Source organism: Schizosaccharomyces japonicus (assembly GCF_000149845.2).
Source record: "Schizosaccharomyces japonicus yFS275 unplaced genomic scaffold supercont5.2, whole genome shotgun sequence".
NCBI classification, from domain to species: domain Eukaryota; kingdom Fungi; phylum Ascomycota; class Schizosaccharomycetes; order Schizosaccharomycetales; family Schizosaccharomycetaceae; genus Schizosaccharomyces; species Schizosaccharomyces japonicus.
The window spans coordinates 1,226,062-1,250,176 of record NW_011627861.1 but is presented as its reverse complement, the minus strand read 5'-3'; the positions used below and the strand labels follow the sequence as shown (position 1 = coordinate 1,250,176).

At 39.9% G+C, this 24,115-nt stretch overlaps 10 protein-coding genes across 10 annotated transcripts; 6 read left to right on the top strand and 4 right to left on the bottom strand.

Annotated features, from left to right (window-relative positions):
- The first annotated feature begins 2 nt into the window (after nucleotides 1-2).
- On the top strand, nucleotides 3-2,475 carry SJAG_03510 (hypothetical protein). The gene has a single exon (XM_002174618.2). The coding sequence runs from the start codon at nucleotides 408-410 to the stop codon at nucleotides 777-779; it is 372 nt and encodes a 123-aa protein (XP_002174654.1). The 5' UTR covers nucleotides 3-407; the 3' UTR covers nucleotides 780-2,475.
- Nucleotides 842-2,211, bottom strand: SJAG_03509 (C-5 sterol desaturase Erg32). Its single transcript, XM_002174617.2, has one exon. The coding sequence runs from the start codon at nucleotides 2,073-2,075 to the stop codon at nucleotides 1,104-1,106; it is 972 nt and encodes a 323-aa protein (XP_002174653.1). The 5' UTR covers nucleotides 2,076-2,211; the 3' UTR covers nucleotides 842-1,103.
- Nucleotides 2,122-4,217, bottom strand: SJAG_03508 (eukaryotic protein implicated in cell cycle regulation). The gene has a single exon (XM_002174616.2). The coding sequence runs from the start codon at nucleotides 4,210-4,212 to the stop codon at nucleotides 2,683-2,685; it is 1,530 nt and encodes a 509-aa protein (XP_002174652.2). The 5' UTR covers nucleotides 4,213-4,217; the 3' UTR covers nucleotides 2,122-2,682.
- Nucleotides 4,218-5,219: 1,002 nt separating this feature from the next.
- On the top strand, nucleotides 5,220-7,171 carry SJAG_03507 (WD repeat protein). The gene is made up of 8 exons (XM_002174615.2): nucleotides 5,220-5,364; nucleotides 5,411-5,519; nucleotides 5,576-5,909; nucleotides 5,953-6,050; nucleotides 6,099-6,219; nucleotides 6,258-6,474; nucleotides 6,521-6,943; nucleotides 6,986-7,171. The coding sequence occupies exons 1-8, from the start codon at nucleotides 5,326-5,328 to the stop codon at nucleotides 7,076-7,078; spliced, it is 1,434 nt and encodes a 477-aa protein (XP_002174651.2). The 5' UTR covers nucleotides 5,220-5,325; the 3' UTR covers nucleotides 7,079-7,171.
- SJAG_03506 (pig-O) lies at nucleotides 7,099-10,211 on the top strand. The gene has a single exon (XM_002174614.2). The coding sequence runs from the start codon at nucleotides 7,328-7,330 to the stop codon at nucleotides 10,121-10,123; it is 2,796 nt and encodes a 931-aa protein (XP_002174650.1). The 5' UTR covers nucleotides 7,099-7,327; the 3' UTR covers nucleotides 10,124-10,211.
- SJAG_03505 (fungal protein) lies at nucleotides 10,197-11,596 on the top strand. The gene is made up of 3 exons (XM_002174613.2): nucleotides 10,197-10,763; nucleotides 10,809-11,133; nucleotides 11,188-11,596. The coding sequence occupies exons 1-3, from the start codon at nucleotides 10,413-10,415 to the stop codon at nucleotides 11,346-11,348; spliced, it is 837 nt and encodes a 278-aa protein (XP_002174649.1). The 5' UTR covers nucleotides 10,197-10,412; the 3' UTR covers nucleotides 11,349-11,596.
- A 109-nt stretch (nucleotides 11,597-11,705) lies between these two features.
- On the top strand, nucleotides 11,706-18,206 carry SJAG_03504 (Pof6 interacting protein Sip1). The gene is made up of 9 exons (XM_002174612.2): nucleotides 11,706-12,009; nucleotides 12,049-12,127; nucleotides 12,173-12,221; nucleotides 12,269-15,739; nucleotides 15,780-16,995; nucleotides 17,035-17,194; nucleotides 17,237-17,384; nucleotides 17,432-17,633; nucleotides 17,680-18,206. The coding sequence occupies exons 1-9, from the start codon at nucleotides 11,763-11,765 to the stop codon at nucleotides 17,886-17,888; spliced, it is 5,781 nt and encodes a 1,926-aa protein (XP_002174648.2). The 5' UTR covers nucleotides 11,706-11,762; the 3' UTR covers nucleotides 17,889-18,206.
- Nucleotides 17,370-19,243, bottom strand: SJAG_03503 (FAD transporter). Its single transcript, XM_002174611.2, has 3 exons — nucleotides 18,283-19,243; nucleotides 18,059-18,234; nucleotides 17,370-18,012 (listed from the first exon to the last, which is right to left on the bottom strand). Exons 1-3 carry the CDS (start codon nucleotides 18,832-18,834, stop codon nucleotides 17,910-17,912), a joined length of 831 nt encoding a protein of 276 aa, XP_002174647.2. The 5' UTR covers nucleotides 18,835-19,243; the 3' UTR covers nucleotides 17,370-17,909.
- A 41-nt stretch (nucleotides 19,244-19,284) lies between these two features.
- SJAG_03502 (TOM complex subunit Tom7) lies at nucleotides 19,285-20,043 on the bottom strand. The gene is made up of 4 exons (XM_002174610.2): nucleotides 19,800-20,043; nucleotides 19,674-19,749; nucleotides 19,445-19,481; nucleotides 19,285-19,398 (listed from the first exon to the last, which is right to left on the bottom strand). Exons 1-4 carry the CDS (start codon nucleotides 19,821-19,823, stop codon nucleotides 19,377-19,379), a joined length of 159 nt encoding a protein of 52 aa, XP_002174646.1. The 5' UTR covers nucleotides 19,824-20,043; the 3' UTR covers nucleotides 19,285-19,376.
- A 1,392-nt stretch (nucleotides 20,044-21,435) lies between these two features.
- SJAG_03501 (CAMK/CAMKL/AMPK protein kinase Ssp2) lies at nucleotides 21,436-24,108 on the top strand. The gene is made up of 4 exons (XM_002174609.2): nucleotides 21,436-21,726; nucleotides 21,925-22,157; nucleotides 22,202-22,553; nucleotides 22,597-24,108. Exons 1-4 carry the CDS (start codon nucleotides 21,624-21,626, stop codon nucleotides 23,622-23,624), a joined length of 1,716 nt encoding a protein of 571 aa, XP_002174645.1. The 5' UTR covers nucleotides 21,436-21,623; the 3' UTR covers nucleotides 23,625-24,108.
- Nucleotides 24,109-24,115: the final 7 nt, after the last annotated feature.

The following is a 24,115-nucleotide window of genomic DNA, read 5'->3' as shown; positions in this document are numbered from 1 at the left end:
CAGAGGGTGCCTGTAGTACTGGGTTACTAACCTGTCACAACGCATCTTATGTTCCAGCGGTGAAGACATAAGGTGACACAATTTTTACGTTACTAACCCGATACTTGTTCATTTAGAAGGTTAGAACAACCTTCTTGTCTTTTAAGTTTTAGTGCGAGAACTGGTTACGTTTTTCTGTGAATGAAACTTTTGAGCAAGTTTTGAAGTGACGCTATATGCGAACGACGACATAGTACAAGATAAAGAAGGCTATAGACCTTCCAGGAATTGTCCACAGCGATTTACCGTAGATTTGTACCAGTCTTTCCGTCTAAATGATATCTTGGAAAGCCTCGTTTAGGATTGTCTAAACACTTCATAAAAACACGCATCTTTTATTGTGAAATTGTCAACATACTATCGCCTCTATGAGTTTTCCAAGTGCTCTGATTGTCGATGCTGCCTTTAACGAGGTACTTGCATCATTTGGATTGTACGATAATGTCGAAGAACGCTTTGAAAAAGCTTGGTCAGCTCTTCGGCAACCTCTAGCGGTTCCAAAGGTCACGAGGGAGAAAAGTCGGCCTGTCCCAGAGGTTCCAGCCTTTGAAACTGTCTTCTACTATGCTAACAGAGAACCGATTCCCACCCGACCGGTTTCGAAGCCGCCACTAAGTCTACACTCTATTGCCTTAAAATCCATAGCATTGAATTCACGTGCGAGACCTCCACTACGTCCGGGACGTGTCTTTTTACGGCGTAATTGGATTGCAGTGAAAACTTGGATGACAGACAATTAAGTACCTTGCAGGTTATGAAGCACAAGCTGGAATGACGAGAAGAGAATCAACAAGCTTTAGCAATTTTGACCGCTACAATGTTCGGTGTAACTTCGTCAGATTACTTTTCATTAATAATTCTACAAGAAAATAGTGACTGACACGAAAGAGTCAAATCGGAAAGGAGAATACACAAGAGAGTCTGTGATTAGACTCTCTAACTCCATCATGAGTGGGGTTATCGCTCCCCTTAACAAAACCCCTTGGTGTTTCTTCTTAGACATACATTTCAAAAGCTTGATTGCAACTGACACGGACCAAATTGTTCATGTCGCCTGTCCACAATCATAGCTCGCCTCCGTTATGAGCATACACACGGTCATCTTTCCCTTCAACCTCCTTCTGTATACTGTCAGAAATGGAGATCTGTTTGCGAATCACGGTGCTGTTCGTGCGCAACTTCGCATCAAACATTTCAGCCTCCGGTTGGCGATGAGAGCTTCCTAAGCGGTCAAACAGTGTGAAGAACTGACCGTAATTGTAATTAAAATACATGTGGTGCACTGCATGGTGAGCAGAGCCGTTAACAATGGCGTTATTTGACAGATACTCTCCATCATGAATGAGTACAGTCCACAAATTGACAAAACCAAACAGGAAAAGGTAAAGGTACTTGTTTAAGGGAAACAAGAACGGGAAAATATGATACGGCAAAGACTGTGCGTATCCATCCAGAAAGTTGAATGCATGAGATGAGAAAGGAGTAGGAATCACCCATTTATGATGTAACTTATGCAAGGGAGCATACAGAAGACGGTGATGAAGCGCTCTATGGATCCAGTAAATGGCAAAATCCGAGAACAGCAGGAACATAACTACTGAACAAATCAAATACGTGTATCCGTATTCATCCAGCCTGTCGTAACACTGTGAATAACCATGGATTTCGGCCAAAAACCAGGGGAACGTTAGCAGAGCCATTCCGGGCAAGTTGAGGAGTGCCGTTTTAATCTCGAGCCATTCCTGATTTTTCAAAAACTTGGGATGTCGATGTGCTTCTTCGCGTTCAAAGTACGTGAAGTATGAAAAGGACGCTGTTCCTAAGTACATGATAGTGCCCATAATCCAAGTGATCAAAAACAGCTCTATGCCCTGACGAATTACATTGTTACTGTTGGTAAAGATAGAAGCAATCTGCTTCTGCAGACCGGGGCCGGCTACTGAAGTTAACCAGCTTAAACGGCCTCCATAAGTGTAATACAAGTCTGACAACCTGTCCGAAATATGACTGTCGACAAATTCCAGTACGCGGTCCATAATTAAAATAAACTAGAATGAACTAGTACACAGAATACGTTTTCGGTTTCCGATATTTCTGTAAGACAAAAAGAGCGGAAATATTCGAATTGACAGCGAACGCTAAGATATTTACGGTTGGGTATGGAACAAAATCAATCCGTCGCGTGGCATCTGCCACATTCAATCGTACCATTAGTGGATGTAATAGTTATGAAACTGTATGTTGTAAGAGGCAACTGTCCATTCGATTCTTTCCAACGATTCCGGTGGCGACGTAAGTAATACCGCACAGCAAATTACAGTTTATCAGATGCGAAATTGTAGCGATGATATCGCATCTGATACGACTGTTTGCTGTGTGGTAAATCCGAGTGGGCAAAACAGAAGTTTGAGCGACTTCGAGTTGAGATGCTGGGAATACTGAATGAGAGAGCAATACCATGAACGGAGTTAGATTGTTGTGAAGTGATTAGCCTGTAATTGCTCAACTTGGTGCGGCTTTTAGGAGTAAATAAACTCTCAAGGTATTGGAAGACTCGTCCTTTGAGCTCGCGTTTGTAGATGTGTGTAAATGTAAATGCAAGTGTAAGTGTAAATGCTCGTTTTCTTACAAACTATGGCAAAATCATAGCGGTAAAGTCTCTTGAATCCCCATGCGCCGTAGTTCATTTGTCAGGAAATCAGTGTCTTCATGAGCAATAGAAGTTGTGTATCGCCATAGGGAATCAGGAATCCGCCAAAGAGCCCATGCCCGGACCTCCGACTTTTTAAAACACTGCTCAAGTGACTGTTCTTCCAGGGCCTCATAATTAGCAATCCGACGCACCGTTTCTGGGTAATTGCGCTTGTGGAATGTCCGTACAAGTAGTCGTATAAGCTTTTCTTCAAATGCATGAATCGCAACCTCTGTTTGATCATCATCACAATACATCCACGACTCTAGCAGTTCGGGACTGCTGTGAAGGAACACTTGAGTTGTTGCCCGAATGTTGGCTTGCTTCCACTTGGAGTCCAAAAAGGGATAGATAGAACGAAGCATTTTAATTGCACGATGCTGAACAACGTCACATTTGATGTCCATGAAGTTCAGTAAAATGTTACTCAAAGAGGTTGTAGACAGCTGTCTTAACCGATAACTTTTGTTCTTCGTAAGCTTTGACAGTATTTGCAACATGTTTTCAGTTGTAAGCACACTTCTGCAAGAGTGCTGCTTGGGTTCCAATGCATCCGGACCTTTGTCGCCCATGTAAAAGTGTGAAGCAAAATAAAAAAAGCCTTTCCTGTCTTGTTTGTCAACCTGCTGCATATTGTACGGCGAATTCACGCACAAGAAATAATGTGTAATGACATCTGGGAAACGGTGGTCGTAGAGCAGTTTATTAAGGTATTCATACTGCAATATATGGGACTGTTTGAACAACTTCAACAATCGTAGTATAAAACTCGTCAAACTGAACAAAACTATCACCTGCTTCCTCAAACGCTCACGTCCGGGAAGAGACGATATGGGTTCAGAAAAATCAAAGGATGGGCTAGCAGTGGCATAGTCTTGAGGCACCCAGTTTTCCTCGCTGTTTGAATCGTCAATGGCTGAACTTTCAAAACTTTTGCGCTGAGCTTCAGCCGTTGTTTGTGAAAGGGCTTCCAGGAGAAAGTCGCTTTCCACGTTAGCCATTTGGTATATGATATTCGCACAGGTATGAATAAATAGTCCAAAGTATTCGAAGCATTGTGAGTATAAACTGTTAATTCGCATCAGAAAGGGGCATTCCGTAGAGGCATCAGGTTGCTTCCTTTTGGCGGTTTGCATTCCCAGATTCATTTGCATTGCTTCGTGTCGCATGTATTTGTACTCTGTAGCTAGTTGTCTGTATTGACGGGAAAGATGAACCGTTTCGGAATGAGTATTTCCAGCTTGGATGATGCTTGCCGGAACAGCTCCCGTATTCAACACAGGAGCAGACTGTATTTGACTTTCCTGATAATAATTCTTTTTTGAATTGCGAACATAAAGAAGGTTCTCCTCCGCTGGTTTTCCGGTTCCATGAGTTGAGAAGGAATTGTTGATTGTTAGGATAATTTGATACAAGGATATGTCCTGCGCAAAAAAGTCAACCGTTTCGTCTATATCAGAAATAAAAGGGCCATCGAGCATATAGTTCAATCGCGCCTTGGTCCAAAAATTGATAGCCTCAGACGGTTTGGAGCCAGCCTCAGACTTGTTGTTCAAATGCTCTTCAAGCTTCTGTTTCTCGGCAGCTGACAGGTCGTCTAATTCGTCAAACATACAGTCTAAAAGTTTTGCTAAAAGTTTTGATATCTAAGGAGAGTTGGCATGTTAGTGAGTTGGCTTACCTTCGCTTAAAACTTACTTGTAGCAAGGGGAATAAAGAACCGATCTCAGGGAGCTGGCAAAGAAGGAAATGCGAATTAAACTGTTGAATAAAAAAGGGAATAAGTGAAGGCTGCGTAGTATGCAAAGACATTTTCCAAGAGTTGAGTCCAGGCTTTGGAAGAAGCATCGTGTACATGATGATAAACGAAGAACGAAGTATTTTACAGTCCGTAAGCATTTTTGGATCAGCCTTGTTGACGATTCGATAGTTTTGCTTCAAGGCACTAAGTGCCGTAATACAAATGTGAAAAACTCTGTCAAAGACATTGAGCTTTCGAAGAAGATTTACGTTGTGCACTATTGATTTCCCATGATCAGAAAGTTCTTGTACTTCGTTAAAAGTGCCAAGGCAAACAATTAGTAAAGACTCTAATGCTGTCTGACGAAGAGAATCCACAAAGTCAAGCTCACAGATACACGTTCTTATAAACTCCTGTTGCGACTCGACCGGTAGAATAGGCCATGTATCGTTTGGATCAATGGCATGTAGCTTTTTGAATATTTGAAGTTTTGTCTCAAAAGTTTTAATAGCATGCGTAAAAATGTGTTTGTCTGTGTACACAATAAACTCCTCCAGTTCTATTCTTAGTGAACTTGTTTCGTCTTTGCAATGACATGACGCGAATGGGTCCAAAGGTGCGTCCTGCAGAAGGTTTACCATTCTACGGAATTTATTCAATTCCTTGACGCTTTTCCATGAATTGGGCATATGCGTGATGTAAATATGATCCGGTTTACTGCAACTGTCTTGAAATAACCTAATTGTTTATGACTTCGCGAGGACTGCGGCTCCTACCAAGTACCTTATGGTATACATGAATGTACGACGTTGGCAATTGACAAATGTATTAGCATAATCCTATGTAAAGAAGAATGAAACTGGATTTACAAGAACTATACAAGCAAAACGAGGTACTGTTCCCGTATTTGTGATCAAATTTTAACAATGTTGTCTTAGTACACCGTAACGGTGAATGATAATTTGCGAAATGAAACCTTTGAGTTATGGAGAAACAGTTTAGTGGCTGCAAGTCGCTATTTTGATATGATATTTGTTGCTTCCGGAGGTAAAATCAGTGGATTAACACTTGTTAAATGGATTTAATTTATTAACCCAGGTCAGAGATTGTTAAGGTATACTCACAAAACGCTCTATTATTTGGAGAAGAAGACATTGAAGAGTTGTTTACACTGAAAAGTGCATTCAGTACTACGAACCGTCGGCCTGGACGGACGCATACATTCATGGAGCATGTTATCAATCGATTATCAATAGTCTGCCAAGGCACAGTCGAGCTTCTAATCGTACTGGACGACTCGGGAAAGGTACAAATTTATCAAACAGACGACCTTAATCGCGCACCCCAGGTCTACGAAGTCTCGGATTCAGCATGGGGTCTAGCATTCTCCAGTCAGAGAATTCTTGCGGTGTCGGCTAATTCGCACAACATTGAAATGTAACACAATCTACTTTAAGTTATAAATTCTAACTTTCTGTAGGTTCCATTTAGGAACTGAGTATTCCTCGAAGTTTAATGACTATCGTTCGCGATGGTTTCATACGTCTAAACTTGTTCTAGTCGGACATAATCATAACAGTATGCATATGTGAAACATCATTTTTATGTTACTAATGATTTCTCTAGTTCCTAATATTTCGTTCGACTCTACTGGGCGGTATATTGCTAGTGTCTCTATTGATTGCAGCCTTCGAGTTTGGGATCTGTATGAGCTTCACAGCTGTGCCGTATTCTACAGTTACCTATGGTACGATGCATCCGCTCAAATACTTACTAATCTTATAGTGGGTGGGGTGTATGTTTCCTAGAAGATAATGATTTTCAAAAGCTCGACTTAAAATCAATGACAGAAGCTAAAATTCAAACTGCAAAAAATTATGGCTCATCTGCTCCATCTATCACTACTGAGCAGGATTATATTTCTTTTTATTCTCGGGAAAATGAGTTTGACGATACTATATTTGAGGGGGACCACAATGTCCTTCTAGATGAAAACTTGCATGTAAGTTAATTTATGTCATGCATTCAGCTTTCTAATCTTATGATAGAACGTGGAAGACTTTTTCCTAGCGTCTCTTACAGAGGAACCTGACGCCTTGCTTTTGTATGCTACTCATCGTACAGTTACTCTACTTGCATTCATTAATGGAAATCGTCTTATGCCTCTAGCGTCTAGTAAGAACATGTTTGAAAATCCGCTGGATAGTCGGACAGACGTTTTCCAACGAGTGAACATGATTGAAAAAATTCCTGGCCTACATTGTGTTGTTTGCGTCTCACAAAGCGGCCAAATTACAATTCTTCATTTGGTGTCTACAATAATAATGCGCAAGGAAAAACAATACAGATCATGGTCATTTGTTCCACAGCTGATACATTTGACGCACGTTGTTGACTCACCCATTATTGGACTTTCAGTGTCACCGGTATACCATGGACAGGAAGACATGTTCTTGAGGTTTTACATTATCGTAAGGAACATTAATGACCGACAATTACTAACTAACTAAAAGCTCGTCACTTACTCGGGAAAGGTTATAACAATAGAAATCAAACGAACTGCAAGTGCTGTGGACCCTCTACACCTGTCACATATTATTTTATAATCGAGACATGTTATTTGTATATAGAACCGCAATTCATACATTATGATACTGTTGTTACTCTCTACAGTTTGACTTAGTAAAAAAGAAGACCACTAAGTACTAGTGGTTTTAAAAATAGTCAGTTTAATTCAGAATCTCCCCCGCTAAACAAGTAACGAGATTAATGCTCGAGTATTTATGTGTTAAGGATTGATGCACACCGTTTTTTAGTCTCGGAATTTACACACCCGACCTCGTATTACAATTTTGATGGCAAAACGAAAAAAAACTACAGAAAAACGTAGTTTTTGGTCGCTCGAGTGTTTCGTGCTACTATTCAGTTTCGTATTTTCTCTCGTAGTTGTTAATGTTTTTGGTCTCTTGTCGTTTACAAACGGTTTCTTGTTACGTCGTAAAGTATTAAACGAAACATCTTCTTGCAACGATTTCCCCTATTCAACAGTAGTTGATGATCAGACTCAAGGATGCTGGGCACCCAAGAGCTTCTCCAAAACTGTCATTGTACTAATTGATGCCCTGCGTTATGACTTCACAACTCCTTCAAATGAAACACGCTCTTATTTAAATCACTTTCCAACACTGTATAGAACTGCTGAAGAGTTTCCAGAGAATGCAGTCTTGTATTCTTTCTTAGCAGATGCGCCAACTGCAACGCTTCAAAGAATTAAAGGTTTAACGACTGGTTCACTTCCAACCTTTATTGACATGGGTTCCAACTTCGGCACTTCTGCTGTTGAAGATGACAACCTGTTGCTACAGTGGAGTCACTTGAACAAATCAATTGTACTGGTTGGTGATGATACCTGGGACAACTTGTACCATGAATTTCTTAATCCCATACATTCAGTTCCAACCTTCTCTCTAAACGTTCCAGATCTGCATGGTGTTGACAACATCGTGAATTCGTACATCTACGACTATGTACAACAGGATCATTGGGATGTTCTTATTGCTCATTACCTTGGAGTTGACCATGTTGGCCATCGACTGGGGCCTGATCATCCTGCTATGGCGGATAAATTGGAGCAAATGGACAACACTATCAAGAAATTGATGCGCTTGATTGATGAGGATACCCTCCTTGTGGTGATGGGTGACCACGGAATGGACAAAAAGGGAGACCATGGAGGTGATTCTTTTGAAGAGTGCAATTCAGCTCTGTGGCTCTATTCCAAAAGGCCCGCTTTCAAGAGATTAAATGATGAACGCAATGATGTTAATACGGTGCTTCAGGTGGATCTTGCTCCTACTTTGAGTTTACTGTTGGGAAACCCAATTCCTTATGGAAGTTTAGGATCCATCATTCCGGAGCCTTTTTATTATCAAGGGGCAGATAAATTGGCGCATGCTGAGAATATCGTTGCGAAACAAATAGCTCGCTTCAATAGCCATTACAAGCACAAGCTTATGAGCTTACAACTTGAAGATATCCCAGAAAATGCAACCTATATGGAGCGCTATGCAATTGATCATCGCAATAGCAGAAGAATTCTGGACAGTTACAAGGGAATTTGGGCTGAATTCAATATGTCAAAGATACTTGTCGGTATTGTCGTGTTGCTTACTTATGCAATTTGTTTGGCAGTCGTCTTGTTTTCTAGACCTACATTACTCGTGGTGACAAAATCCTTAAAAAGATCCATTCCATGTTCATACGCGCTGGCCGCTGGAATCAATGTCTTGTGTTATTTATGCATTCCTTTAAAGACCATGAAAGAAAACATAGTGCTGTTTGTATGCTCTGTTTCCATCATTTTCTGTCTTTCATTTTCTACAATGATAGCATTTAAAATGGCCGATTCGTTCCATTTAGCTGTTTGGGATATTTTTGGGATTATCATTGTTATCCTTCATTGCTGTACCTTTGGTTCAAACTCTTTCACTGTTTGGGAGGATAAAATTGTTCACTTCTTTGTCATGTCCTTTGGCTGTGTTTTGTTTTGCCGAAGTTGCATTTTTAAAAGCCCGGAAAAGCGAATCGCAGGTGCTTTCTACAGCCTTGTATTTCTGGTCTTACAAAGACTCTCAACGTACATTACTGTGTGTCGTGAAGAGCAAGGAAATGAATGCAATGTTACATACTTCTCTAATTTCCAGATCGACATCCCCTCTATTCTCTCGTTATCCCTGGTTGTAAGTCTCGGTTTCGTTATTCCACTTATACTGCGTGAGTACTCGTCAAGATACTATGGCAGACCTCAGCCCGGATTTACAATGACACAGTGTCTCATTGGCTTTACTCAAACTTTAGTCTCAATTTTCTGGATTGGTCATTTCTTGTTGGTAAATATTCCTTCCTTAGAAAGCAAACTGTTGCCGTGGAGTCCGTTTCTTGCCAACTCGATCATATTACTTTTCGGTATCGCTTTTGTTTGGCAAGTTGTACAGCTTTTAACACGACGTGAGGAGAAAATATCTAAGAAAACCGGAGTCTCTCTCTATGCACCGGAATTCTTTAACTGCTTTGTTGTTTTGTTTTTGTTTCTGACTTTCCTCCAACGTCCATTGGGAGCTTTCTCTATGGTCGGCTTATTTATTCAAATTTTACTGCTAATCGAGCTCTCTATTTTACACGCGAATATTGGAGTGGTTTTCTTCCCCGTGCTTCTTGGTTTACTGTCTGTATCTCATTTCTTTACCACAGGCAACCAGGCAACGATTTCATCGTTAGAATGGAATTTTGCCTTTATCCAGTCTAACTCATTACAAAATCAGACTGTGAGCGCATTCTTTATGTTAATTCATACATTCGGAGCGCCTATCCTTGCCTGTCTATCTATTCCACTTTTTGCGTCCTGTTTGCGTTACACGTCCAAATACGATCTTGTCAAAAAACTATTCTCTTTTACGGTTTCCTTCATGCTATATAAAAGTGCTATTTCTGGCAGTAGTGTTGCGTTTGCAGCACTCTTCCGCCGTCATCTAATGGTTTGGAAAATATTTGCTCCCCGATACATGCTATCAGCCGTTTGCATGCTGACTGATGATATCTTCATCATCCTATTCTCATACCTTTTTGCCCTTCCTATATTCCTAATAGCCTAAATAGGAGTTCTGTATTTATCTTCTGTTTTAAATGTATTGAAAAACTTTTCCTTCATAACACAAAAGACAAGATTGCAAATTTACCAGTATGTTGTAGACAATCACAGAGTATGAAATGAGCAGCCTAAAGCATTTGTTATAGGGTGTGCTTATAAAATTAGTGGCCTGTAGAAGCATTCTCCTTTCTATTAAATTTCACGCGCTAAAGACACGTAGTGACAGCAGTGAAAATTCGTTTCTTAAGCAGTGATTCAAATGAGTGACTCCTACTGATCCGAGAGCTCTTTTAATGTTTTCCCTCAGGTTACGAACGAGGATATCATGCCAATTGCATGATCAACTATTAATGCTTTCGCGAAATCAAAAATGGATGAGTTTATACCAATTTCGATGTAACAGTAATGATTCAAAACCTAGAGAAACTATTGACAATAGACTCTCACTCGTTGTATCGCATAATTCATCGCCTTCCTTCTTATATAACCATCACATGGACACTTTCAACTTTGTTCAGCAATTAAAGGCTGCTGGTTTTTCAAACGAAAAGTCGGAAGCTATTATGGATGTAACGTCCTTATTTATTCTTGAGAACATAAAGAGAGGCAAAATGTCATTCCTTTCGATAGCCAATTTCGAAAATGTATACAGATCCTTGCGTTACAGCAATTACTAACTCATATCCCAGTATACATACCTTTTCAAAACCGCTTTAGCAGAGCTTCGCTCAGAAAAGATTTACTTAAGAAAAGACCAAATAAGTTCATTGCGAGCAGGGTTGTTTTCAAGTCAGCGTCAAGTTGAAGCTTTAGAGCAAACGATTACTGAACAGCTTAACAAACTTAGTGCAGACTGGAAAATGGACTTTGAAACTAGAAAAAACGAGGCACGTTCTGACAACCAGAACATTCATGCAAAAACACAAGAACTCAGCAACCGGTTAGCAATCTCGCTTGGAAATCTGCGCGCAGAGATTGAGAAACAGAAATGGGAACAAATGCGAAGAGCAAGTGGTAAGTTTGTTATAATGCGTCTTTTGGATTATTATTCTAATTTATTAAATGTAGGCGTTATACTTATCTTTATGGCATTCGTCCTAATGAGTCTATCTTTTGGGACTCGAAAAACTGAAACCAAAAACCCACCGACACCCAATACAAATGTTGCTTCTTCTCTTGATAGAAGCCACGTTTATGATTCTATTATTGAGAACGAGGGTCATATGTAACTCACGATAATCCACCATTTGAATGAATGATATATACATGACGGACACTTTAACTTGCCTTTAATGTTTAAATAAAAGTTATATAATATTCCATGATTTAGTGCTAATTAGATCGCTGTGCAGAATGTATAAGAAGACATTCATGATTTATTTCACAAGTCATTACGGTGGAGTAATAATCTAATCTACTTGTGTTCATGTAACTGTTTTATCTTACGAATATATATTTACGACAAATTTAAGCTAAGACAAAGCTTTAGTTGCATAAAATGCTTGTAGACAAAAATTGCGAAGGTGATTGTTCGGTAATTTTCTGTAGTTTCTACATAATTTCGGCCATCGGTTTTTAGTATCCTATTTCGTTACCACCCGTAAACGCACATTCCACTAGTAAGGTGGGATCCTTGGAGCAGCATGAATTTACTAAATTTGTCGCTAGAAAATGTAAACTCTGCTACAGAGGATCACAAACGGGAAGCCCTGTTCTATGAATTGCTCAAATTTGAAGATGATGTTTCACAAAAATCTAAATCCGAGAAAGAAGCAATACTTCGAGATGCCTTCCAGGAGTTATTTAACTGTATTAAAAATTATAGTGATTATTTTGGATATCCGACAAGAAAGCTGGTAGGAATGTGTTTGGAATCTCTTTACAAAGATGGTAAGTCTTAATACATAGTCTTATACTAACATAGATTAGTCGAAGGTTATAGACTGGCACAAGACATCAATACACTTTGTGATAGCACCTCCCAGGCAAAGGATCAGAAAGTTATACTGTACGTCAATTGAGGCTTACTCGTATTTCATACTAACAATTCAAGAAACTTTTTATCAATTATAACTTCCTTAATAAAAGAATATGGAACAAGAGTATGTGTAACGAATAGCTTATGATCCTCGTCTAACTGATTTAAAAGATATCACAACTGGAACCTATGTTAAGACTATTCTTGCGGTTTTCTAAGAATAACTGCTCTTACGGTCTAAGGGCAAAAGCACTAGAGGGCATTGCTTTTATATTGAAATCTTCTTCTGACTTTTTAATTGAACAAGCCTATAAGGACATACTGAAAAATTTACGCACTAACATTAAGAGTTCCTGTATCAATGTACAGTGTTCTGCACTTCAATGTGCTGCCGAACTCATGCGTAAATGTCAATTCTCTTTAAAAACTTCAGATTATGAATGGTTAAAATCTATAGTTTTGAAGAAGTTAGTCAGTCCCTCCGAATATTCTTTCTCCTACCTTGCAGATTGTACAGCCGCATTGGCTTTATGTACCTCTCGTGAACTTATTTATGCTGAAATTCAAAAGAAGAGCAATGCAAACGAGGCACCTCCGATTTCAAAAATTACCTTTGATCAACACGCTCTTCTTGATTTATCTATGCAATTTCTGGGCTCTCTTTATTCTCAGAAACAATTTCTGACTTCAGAATGTAAAACCATTGTCACTGCTTCCTACTTGAAGTTATTTTCACTGTTTGAGAAGGATCTTTTAAACGAACATATCGACACCGTTGTAAAGAATCTACTTCTCAGTACTCGTCTTGTTCAGCCAACGAAATCTGTTTTTATGCAACAACAAGCAGCACAACAAAAAGGCAATACTGATGAGCTACACAAATCACACATCTCCTTTGTTTTCTCAAGCTTTTTCGATTCTCAACAATTAGATCAAAGTTCTGAACTTCAGGCATTAAAGTCTCTTCTGGATATTACAAATGAATTCAACAAGGACACCGAATCATTGCAAAAAATTCAGGCTACTTGTGCGCTGGAAGCCATTGAACTGCTTATTGTTCGTCTCAAAAGCTCGGTGCTTACTGTGCAGGAGGAATTGTTATCTTGTTTGGTTTGCACACTAAAGAATAATGAGACAGCCATTTCATTTCGTGCAGCTAAATGCCTTCAATGTTTCCTTATTATTGCTCCCAGCAATATAATGACCGTTTATAATGAGTTTTCCACAGAACTAAAGTCCTGTTTTGAAGAGGTCGTGACACCTCATGAACGCATAGATGCAACATTCAATCGCCTAGACAATCTAACAATAGGACTAATTGCCGTCACTGTGGCTGCAAGAAAGCAGCCTCTCTATGTTTCATCCTCAATGTTTTCAGAATTATTTCAAACTGCATTGAGCCTTATTAAGGCATCCTCAAAGAATGACTTCTTAATTGCACAAACGGAAATTAAATCTGGTTGGCGTCTCTTATCTGTTTATGTTTCGCTGGGTCCCTCGTTTACTCGGATGCAGCTGTCTCAGTTACTGCTTTTATGGAAAAATTCGTTACCAAAGCCGCCCGACTCAATTCGTACACTAAATGTCATGGAAATAAATGTTGATTTATTCACACGACTTGAGTCACTACAGGCCCTTCGTTCATTCCTGAAACATAACCATGCTTTAATTACACCGGACGTCCGAAAAAGAGTAATTATTTACCTTAATAATTCCCTTGTTTTTTTGAAAGAAATACCGGAAATTCGAAGAATTGAACTTGGAATTCGTATACCTGGCTCGAGTATGCTTCATCCTGAATTAAAACTGATGGTCCGACTCTTGGTGTTTGAATGCTTCCTTAAGCTTTCAGCTGTTGATGGTGTGCAGCTTGATGATCAAGAATTGCTTTGGAGTACTGTTTCTCTTTTCTCAAGTACATCTGTTTTGGAGTCTCAACAATTTGTAAATGACTTCTTTCAGTCTGCACCTTTTGTATCGGATAAGTACGTGTTGGGATCATCCACCATAACAGAATCGGGTATCTCTGTGATCAACTGTGAGCAAGAAAGTATGTGGGTTACTTTGCAGAAAAAGTGGTTCCCCGAACCATCATTTTATGTTTTCAGTTTGATCGATCCCGATGAAGGACAGGAAGAAACGAATTATGCACCTTTTGTTTCAATTGTCGATGATGCTATTAAGCTCTTTTCCGTGATCTTTTGCAGTCAACCTTCTAAAGTCCTTGAGAGCTTGGTGGAATTGCTGAATTCAACGGTAGATGCAGCCATAAAAAACAAGGATGTTGATAGAGGGAAAATTGTTATATATAACTCTGTCATTGCTCTTAGTATGGCTCTCAATGAATGCGTGAAACGCAAAGTTTCCTTTGGAGTAACCTTGACTGCTTTGGTAAATGAATTTCTTGCGAACATCACTCCGATAGCAGACGAGGATGTTACGGTTCCCTTGGCTCATTCTTATGGCTCGCTTTCTGTTTTGATTGATCGAACAAACGCTCTGCAAATACTTGAGCCATTCTTGCAAAAGATTGCTCAAAATCGACAACCTACCTACCGGATGAATGCTATATTCACTGTCGGATATATATCTAGAAAGCTCGGCACTGCTATTCCAAAAGTCCTTGTTTCGAAAATTCATCAGACTATTCTTGCCTTATGTCAAGATGATCATCCTTTGATTCGGAAATGGTCATTGCTTACAATGATTCGTTCTCTTCGTACAGTGTCTACTTCAATTCCTTCGGCACCTTTATCTCAACTAAGCTTTTTGACAAAACTTATGGTATCTTCTCATAGTGATTCTGAAGCACTATTGTTAAAATCAAGCGAAGAACCCGCGTACCCGATTAATCTGTATGCAGAATTCTTGGATTGTGTAATAAACGAGCTCGGCCCAAGCTTGCAGGAAGACACAAGCTTAGGAAACTTGGCCTATAATCTAGTGCGACAGCTTCATTTTATGTGTGATACCAACAGTTTAAGCATGACCAGTGTTTTCCACTGTTACCAGCATTTGTACTTGTTCACGCCCATTACATCTCAATCAAATGCTTTTGTTACTATGCTATTTTATTATATCACTAATCTGAATGAGCCTCAGCTTCGAAGTGAAGCAATAGCTGTCTTATATCAGATATTATTACAGAATCACCAATTCTCGGAAGTTTGTTACAAAAAGCATCTTGATAAACTAATTTGGCGATCCTTAGACACCACACCTGATGAAAAATACTTGAAGTATATCCTTTACACTTGGTTGAAAGATAATGAATTTAACGACACTGCATATTGGCTTAATACACTTCTTAATGTCTTGTCCTCAAAGAAAGCGACTTCTGATCATCCGGAATCAGCAGAAAATAGATATGATAACGACATTGACGAGGATGTTGTCTCCTTAGCTCGCTCAACTAATTCAACAAAATCTACGAGACAACAGACTTTTCGTTGGCAGACTCAGCTATTTGCAGCAGATTGCTTTATTAACTTGCTAACTGATATAATGCAACATGATGAAGAGTCGAGCAAATTCTTGGCTTCTCGTGTATCAGAAATTGTCAGTGCCTCATTCGTGTTGTCAACATCAGATAATGAGAAGCTTAGCATCTCTGGACTTCGATTGCTAAACGCGATTATCACAGTAAGTTTTATTCCATTGCGTGTATACTAACTCGAAACAGCACTTTAGTACGTTCAAAGATCCAGACTTTCCAGATATATCTATTCTTAATCAGTTTGAGGCTCAAATCAGTTCTGCAATAACCTCCACGTTTTCAAAGGATGCATCTCCAGAGGTTATGTCGTTATCGCTGGCAGCAAACGCAAACTTTTTGAGTTCTGGTTTGGTCGACAAATTAACTGAGAGTAATCGTGCTTTCAAAACACTTTTGACAGCTCTTGATTTTAGCTTAAAGGGAGCGGTGGAAGACAGTTCTGATAACTTATTTAAGCATGATGCTAAGTTTGTTCTTCGTGTAGCTACTCTTTCAGCGTGGGCTCAGTTGTTGACGAATTCCTTACAGTATGAAAGTTTACGTGAATCGATAGATCCTTTGTTACCTATGTTGATACCACACTGGATTTCATCACTACGTTCATACTCGAGGCTTCAATTTGGTTCGTACCTCGTACGAGACTTTATTGCTGATACTACAAACACTCGTGTTCAGTGTATCAACCCACAGTTGCTCTTAAAAATACACCAGCAAACATGGCTTAATATTGCTGAAGCATTGTGTTTACTGCTTAAAGAGAATCGAGAACTTGTGCTAAGCACATTCGACGCAGATCAATTTTCAACCGCAGAGGGTGATATTTTTTTCCAGGATAGTGTGAATTACACTCAGAATCCGGATGCGTTCAACTTCTTCATTTTTGGGTTAGCTCTTCAATCGTTACTGAATCCAGAGGTACTTGCGCCCTTTGAGTTACCAGTTTTGCGTATAATGAAAGCGCTTACAGTTACTATTAGTAAACGTCTGTGTTCCGACGTGATATTTGAGCCTTCTGTTTTCCCTGAGGTGGTGGATATATTCACACGTCTTGTTTTGACAGAAAGCTGGGAAACAAAAACAGCAATTATCAAACTATCAACTCTAATTGCTACTAATCATCCTTGCATTGAAGAGATACGTGCATCTGATACTGCCTCATTTGTTGCAATGCAAGAATCTGTTTCCCATGGCGTCGAACAACTTTTCCAACTTATAAAGATTATCACCCTTGCTCTGACAATTCGTCTTCCAGGCTTAAGATCAACCTCAGCTAGCACGTCTCTTCATACTCAATCGGTCTACTTTGTTGTGCCTTGTTTGGATAGTTTCTTGCAAATTGCTGATCTTTTTCCCGTTCTTATACGTATCGATCTGTACGCAGCAGCTTTACATATCTATGAGGGTACGACACTATGCTGATGCAGCACTTGCTAACCTTTAGTGCTTTTGGATGATGCAGATTCGATGAAGCATCACATGGGTGAACTTCTGAATGTTTACAAAAAGCTTGTTTTAGCTTTAGTTAATCTTGATCGACACGAGTGTGATATGCTTTTGTATACATATATCGAAAGAACGAATTTGGTTATTCGGGCATCACTGTATGTTTAGCTTTTTTTGCTGCTGTTATCTAACAACTTTAGGACTGATGATGGAAACAAACAGAAAGGCATCATGGCAACATTAAGCATTCTTGTTTTAATGAACGTTGCATATAAAAAAATTGATGGAGAGCAACGAGTAGTACAAAACTTTTTGGAACTGCTTTTCGAGATGTTGCATTATGAAGAGGTATTGTTATTGCGTATTTTAATTGTTTTCTTCTACTAACTGTTTAGATGGTATCTATTGCAGCTCAAGGAATATGTTCAATGCTTCTTGTGCATAGTAAAGAAGAGAATACGAGTGCATCATGTCGCTTGTTAATTTCAAGGACTGTCACATCTCTTCAAGACAGTGTTATTTCACAGAAAGAAGAGTTTGTTGCTACGGTGTTGAACACACTTTTGCTCGTGTCTAAATCTTTCAGGAAAGATAAGCGTAAGTCTCCCATTCGGATGGTTCTGGTTCGCTAACAGTTTTACAGGTAGAGAGTTTTTATACATTTCTATTCCGATTGTTACGCACTTTTCTGTGATGGTTTCAAGCCACGATGATTTAAAGATGTTGGGAACCAGTCTTTACGAAATTGTTTCTGACCAATCGGAAAATCTGCAAGAGGTATTTACAGGATTATCAGAGAAGCAAAAGAAGAACTTCGAGCAGCTACTGAAAGCTTCTGTGGCGGATGCTTAATATGAATTTTTAACGAAATAATCACTTGTTTTTGGTATCTTTCTTTAAAAAATGGTATGTTTGTTCATAAACTAGTAATGTTATACATGTTTGTGGTACAACGCGTAGTAAGTGAAACGAATATCTAGTTGTGTCATCGAGTTAGCGTTATCTTAAGAACAATATTTTACCCTTTATACAAGTCTGCAATTATCTGAGGCAGCCGCAAGCTCATCAATGATTTTGAATCTGTAATTCGTAGGGTGTCCCTCACTTGAAGACGAGTGCGAAAGACCATTACTGGGTACATTAGAAGAGAAGAAAACACTTTTGAGAGTGCCGAAACCGACAGGTACTGTAGACTTGACTAGAGCGGCGAATGTTAGCGATGATTGAGAAGCGGTAAGAAACTTACCATGGGCTCATTATAGTGTTTCTTTAGCCGCTCGTAGGCCATAAATTGTAGACTGCCCTGACAGACACCAACAAACGAAGGAACAATACCCACGTAGCAGCCCTTAATTCCCTGATTTCGGAGAAGTTCGCGGATGCCTGTAAGAAAACTTGTGTATGGAACAGAACGTGACAGTATACGCGATTTAACAACCCAGATGGGATTTGTTAGAGCGGCAACAGCTAGACCAGATGCATAAGAGCATCCTAATATTTGAAAAGAGCTCAATTCTCGGACAGGAATGTTGCTGTAAGAGGCGACAGCGTTTTTACACTTTTCATAAATAAAAAAGTAAGAGCCCCAGCTAGCTGTAGAACCAATTAAGTTAACGGTTAAACCTCGGTACAGCGACCGAAAAAAATGCTGTCTATTAACATTTGCATTTACAACATTGCGTAACCCGGTATGTTGATACACGCGAGTTACTTGCAATTGTGTTTTTGCCAGGTCTAATGGATGCATTATAAGGGTAGAAATGGTCCCTGCAGCAAACCCCGCTACTGCTTGTTCCATTTTTGACTACCTAAACGAATACAAATTCGCTTTTTGTGTGATGTGTTACAGAAGATAAAAACCAGAAAAACAAGAACGAAGAAGGAACGACGAAGAATAATATACTCAAGAATTATAAATAGGACGTCTGCATCGTGACTAGTATGGCTGTTTTCGCAAATTTTTCTGTCGATCGGTGGCAGCAAAACTGTGATTTAGAGTCAGTATGCAGAATCAATGCTTGAGTATGTAGTGACAATAAACCAAGTCCAAAATGGTGCTGTACAGTGATGAAGGAGAACGGTGAAATTGTTGGTATCAATGAACAGAACACGAAGTAGATTCAGTATATATTCAAGTTCTGTTCCACTTAGATATCAGGGCAATGTATATTAGGACTATTACTCACTATTGAACTTTCCAACATTTGTACACACTATTTACTTTACCCAAGCAACCTCTCACACTGCACCGATTGTAAAGCCAATACTATCACTAACGTATTGTACTGCTACCAATGACTTTGCAAGGAGTTTCGTTTTATTAAGCGACCGTTTTCTCAACTACGCAAGAGGATTGATAATACTATAAACAGTTAATAATGCGCAAATTATGATTGAAAACAACATACCGAATCAATTGGGGTTTGGGCTTGCTTTGAGTGTAACCTGTCGCTGTTAGCAAGGTTCTATTATAACAAAGAAGAAAGAAAAAAATAGAAAAGAAAATAAATAAATAAAAAAAAATAAAAATAAGAAGAAAGAAAGACGAAGAATAATAATATAGACAGGTGTATAATCAATCTTTCAGTATCATAACTTATTTTCATTCTTCATCATATTCATAATTCATATTCATACCCAACCAGAGAATCAAAGGAATCCAACCATAGTGTGTGATGGTCTTTCCAACTTCAACGGCTTTGACAATACGCTCCTATGACAAATGTTAGAGAAGGAACACGTTCATTTGAGCGCCAGACGAACCTTGGTCTCCTCGGAAAGTTGCATTTTTGTTCTTGGCAGAAACTGCTGTTGCTGCTGCCTTGTTGATCATTTTTGGTGTTAGTATTTCGCCAGAGAAATTAAAGTTATTTACCGAAGCGCCCCGCGATGCGGGGAAGGGGTCGGAGGAGGGAGTAAATGGAGGGGAGGATGGCCGTAATGTGTGAGAAGTGGGGAAGACAAGAAGAGGAGAAGAAAAAAGAGGAGAAGAAAAAAGAGGAGAAGAGGGGAGATGGAGCGGAAGCCGGGTTGTGCTGGTGAGACGATTGAAAGTGCATTTCGTTGTCGATCGGCGTCCGATGTGGTGGCTGGACTTGGCATCATTGTGCTCAACTAATCGGCGAATCCTCGAAGTTTAGTGCTCAGAAACAAGGACTTCTCGCCTAACTGAAGGGTCATAACTACTGTATTGGGTGTGAAGGACATGAGTATAGCTGCATTGGCTTCTAAAATTAACCCTGCTCATGCTATCGACTATACCAATTTACACCCTTCAGGGTCCAGTTTCAACCAAACGAAAGTGTAAAGTCCCGCATCCAATTAGAGAATTCGTCTATGTTGTTGATTATGTAGTTCTACTTCCATCTATTATTATCCCTTTCCATTTATATTTATATTATGTAGCGTAGATATATTTATTCATATATATCGTTTCTATTTCTCCTAGCGTAACTTAGATACGCATTCGGTTAACCGCTCTAAGCATCTAGTTCTTAAACAACGTGATCAGAACAGCACAAGTCTCTAGCAAGCGAACTCCAACTTGATTAATACTTGATTTGTGTATCAAAAGTTAACGATCCCCCAACTGTTCTCCCAGTCGCCTTCTTTCTAGTCTAGTGCTACTATTCAATTTATCTCTGTGTATATCTTTTATCAAAGTTCTTTTCTGATGTCGGTAGTTGTACAGACATCTGGCTAAAATAACTAGCTCGAAGGAAATGTTACTCCAATAACGTCCTCTAACGCCGGCGCATTCTGCACATTCCATTCACCCCTGTCGTCTATTCTACATGACAAAGCCTTCGTGTCCATACCATCTGCCGACAGTGTTCTTATATATACCGATTAGTCATTTCAGTAATTCGCAATTCTGAGTCGTTATTTTTCGCTTAGTATTTATCGAATGACGATGTCGTCGTTTAGTAGACAAGTTAACTATTTATATCTCATTTAAACATACTTTATCGTGTCTTAATTTCAGCATTAGTAAAAAGTCTCGTTTTGTTTTTTCAATGTCTCAGTTTTACCTCTAAATACCTCTACATAAATTTCGCAATATTACCCCAAAAACGATGCCTATATAATGAAAAAAAATTCCCCTCGTTTTCTTCGTTCTCATAGCTCAGCGTGTTTCCCCTCTTCCATGTCATCAGCTTGGTGAAACTGCGTCTGCTGAACCATTGCGGCTTCTGTCTCTCGTGTAGCAAAGACTGGTCAAGCCTTGATACCAGCACAGCGTCTTCTACTCATCTATGACACCAGTCACCCAACAGCACGCACGTTACTGTTTCCTTCCTCGCCCTTTCCCTCCTCCAACCTGCTTGCGCACGCATACGTGTACACGCGCCTGTCGCACTTCCCCACTTTTTGCAATGACGTCATCGTAACAACAGTTGGTTAAGCGAAGAGCCCATCAACGAACAGGGGACGTAGAAGCTCGTGTGTAACTTACCCTCTGCCATTCGTGTGCTTGCTGTGTGTTCACTGACTTCGTTCAAATTCATCATACTGCACCAGAATCCGCACGTAGAACACAAATAGATTTCTGTCGAAGTTGCTTCTACTGCTGCGGGACTGTTTCCCATGCCATTTAAGGAAGTCGCTAAGAATGAGTCTTCCAAGGGCAATATCGGCCCGTACATTGTGAAAAAGGTCCTTGGAGAAGGCTCCTTCGGAAAAGTAAAACGTTAGTACGCGGCGAATGGGACAGACAGACGTGAATTGAGTGCTTATGCCGTGACTTGAGAGATACACGGCAGGTTTGCCGGCGTTGCGCTTGTGTGCAGCAATCATGGTCCCGACACTGCAAGTTTCGTGCTCTGATCTGTTCAGTTCAGTCCAGGCTTCCCTATTCATGCTCCCGTTCATTCATTCTAACGAACAGTTGCTACCCACTACAAAACACATCAAGATGTAGCTCTCAAGTTCATCTCCAAACAAACTCTGAAGATGAGTGATATGTACTCGCGTGTAGAACGTGAAATCTCATACCTGAAGCTTCTCCGGCATCCTCATATCATAAAACTGTACGAGGTCATCACAACACCGACGGACATTATAATGGTAATTGAATATGCTGGTGGAGAACTGTTTGATTATATTGTCCAAAAACGCAAGGTATGCGTCAGAAGTGGTTCAAGAATGGTTTGCTAATCTGTTAGTTGAGTGAGGACGAAGCACGCCGGTTTTTTCAACAAATTATCTGTGCCATCGAGTACTGTCATCGACACAAGATTGTACATCGTGATCTGAAGCCTGAAAACCTTCTTCTCGATGCAAATTTGAACGTCAAGATCGCCGATTTTGGACTTTCGAATTTAATGACTGATGGTAACTTCTTGAAGACATCATGCGGTTCGCCTAATTACGCTGCTCCGGAAGTTATCAATGGAAAGCTTTATGCAGGTCCAGAGGTCGATGTCTGGAGTTGCGGCGTTATTCTTTATGTCATGCTCGTCGGTCAATTGCCGTTTGACGACGAGCTTATTCCTAATCTTTTCAAGAAAATCAACAGTACGTTGACACTGAGGTGTACAAAATTAAACTAACGCAACAGGTGGTCTGTTTTATATGCCTGATTGGGTTTCTTCAGGCGCCAAATCTTTAATTCGCCGGATGATTGTCGTCGATTCTATGCAAAGAATAACGATTCAAGGCATTAGAGAAGATCCGTGGTTTAATGAGAATTTACCTGATTACTTGAAACCGATGCCAGAGTTGCAAGACTCTGCTGTTGATACTAAGATTTTGAAAAAACTTAGCGAAACAATGGGCTTCTCGGAAGAAGAAGTTCTAAACGCTCTGCATGACGTTAACGAAAACAACAAAATCAAAGAGGCATATAACATTCTGCATGAGAATCAAGTCATTAAAGAGAAGAGTCATCTTTCCTCTTACAAACGAATGGATTCGTTTCTGTCTGTTTCACCTCCAGCGTATGAAGAGTATTCCAGCGATATGGCTAGGAGAATAAAGTCTCGACCAATTTCTAAGGGGTCACTCTCCAGTGGTAGCAGCCCACGGGAAAAGGTTGGTTCACTTGAGCAGGCACCTATCCAAAGTACAATCTCGATTCTTCCTTCTTCTACTTCTGCGAGGCACCAGGAGTTTATGGCCGACAACTATAATCTCAGGGCCGCAGACGAAAATGCGGACACTGCTAGCATTGGCGGCACGAAGAAGAAAACCAGAAAAACACGTTGGCACTTCGGCATCCGTTGCGGAGGTGACACACTTGAAATCTTGTTTGCCATATACAGTGCGCTGAAGAAGGCAGGTGCTGAATTCACGAATCCACGTTTCAACGAGAACCAAATTAAGCAAGAAATCTACACGATTAAATGTAGGTATCCTGTTAAAAGAGACCCAACTGAAGGCAGAACCGTGTATGCTTTCGTTGAGTTACAGTTGTACGAAATTATGCCCGAATGCTATATGCTGGATGTTAAGTCCAATGGTTACAAGGTTGTCCCGCCGCTCCCAGCCGATCAAACGAAACGGGAATCGCCTGAGGAACGAGTTATTACCTCCATGCCTTTTCTGGACCTCTGCAGCGACCTCATCCTCAAACTCTTCTCCGGATAAGCATGTGTGCGTGAACTAGTTTAGTCAAGTTGGTCTTCCTCTACGCTATGCAGATATCATGATTGAGGGTGCTGCACTCATATGTACTTTTGGGATTGCTTTGTATTGTTTCGGTTTTAATGCTGTCACCGAGTCATTGCCAGGCAATTATTATACGGAATATATTTGACCTTTAATTGGCACTGGTGACAAGTTCCCTCGGACGTTCCATCTAATCTTTTCAACCCTTCGATTTGGTATGCTGATTAGTTGTTTGCTCTGTTATTTTGCTACTGCTAGTAGTAATTACTAATGCCCGTGCATTTAAAATGGCGTCCATCTCCACGGACTCTGTAGCAATTATGTGCTCATAACGATTAAAATTGTCCAGCTGTATTTACGCTTTCGGGTTGTTCTTTCTTATTTTCAACGAATAATGAAACCTAGCAGTAGCAAGATAATAGTAGTAGAAGAAAATATCAATCCTTTTTTGTTTATCTTTACATTTGTTT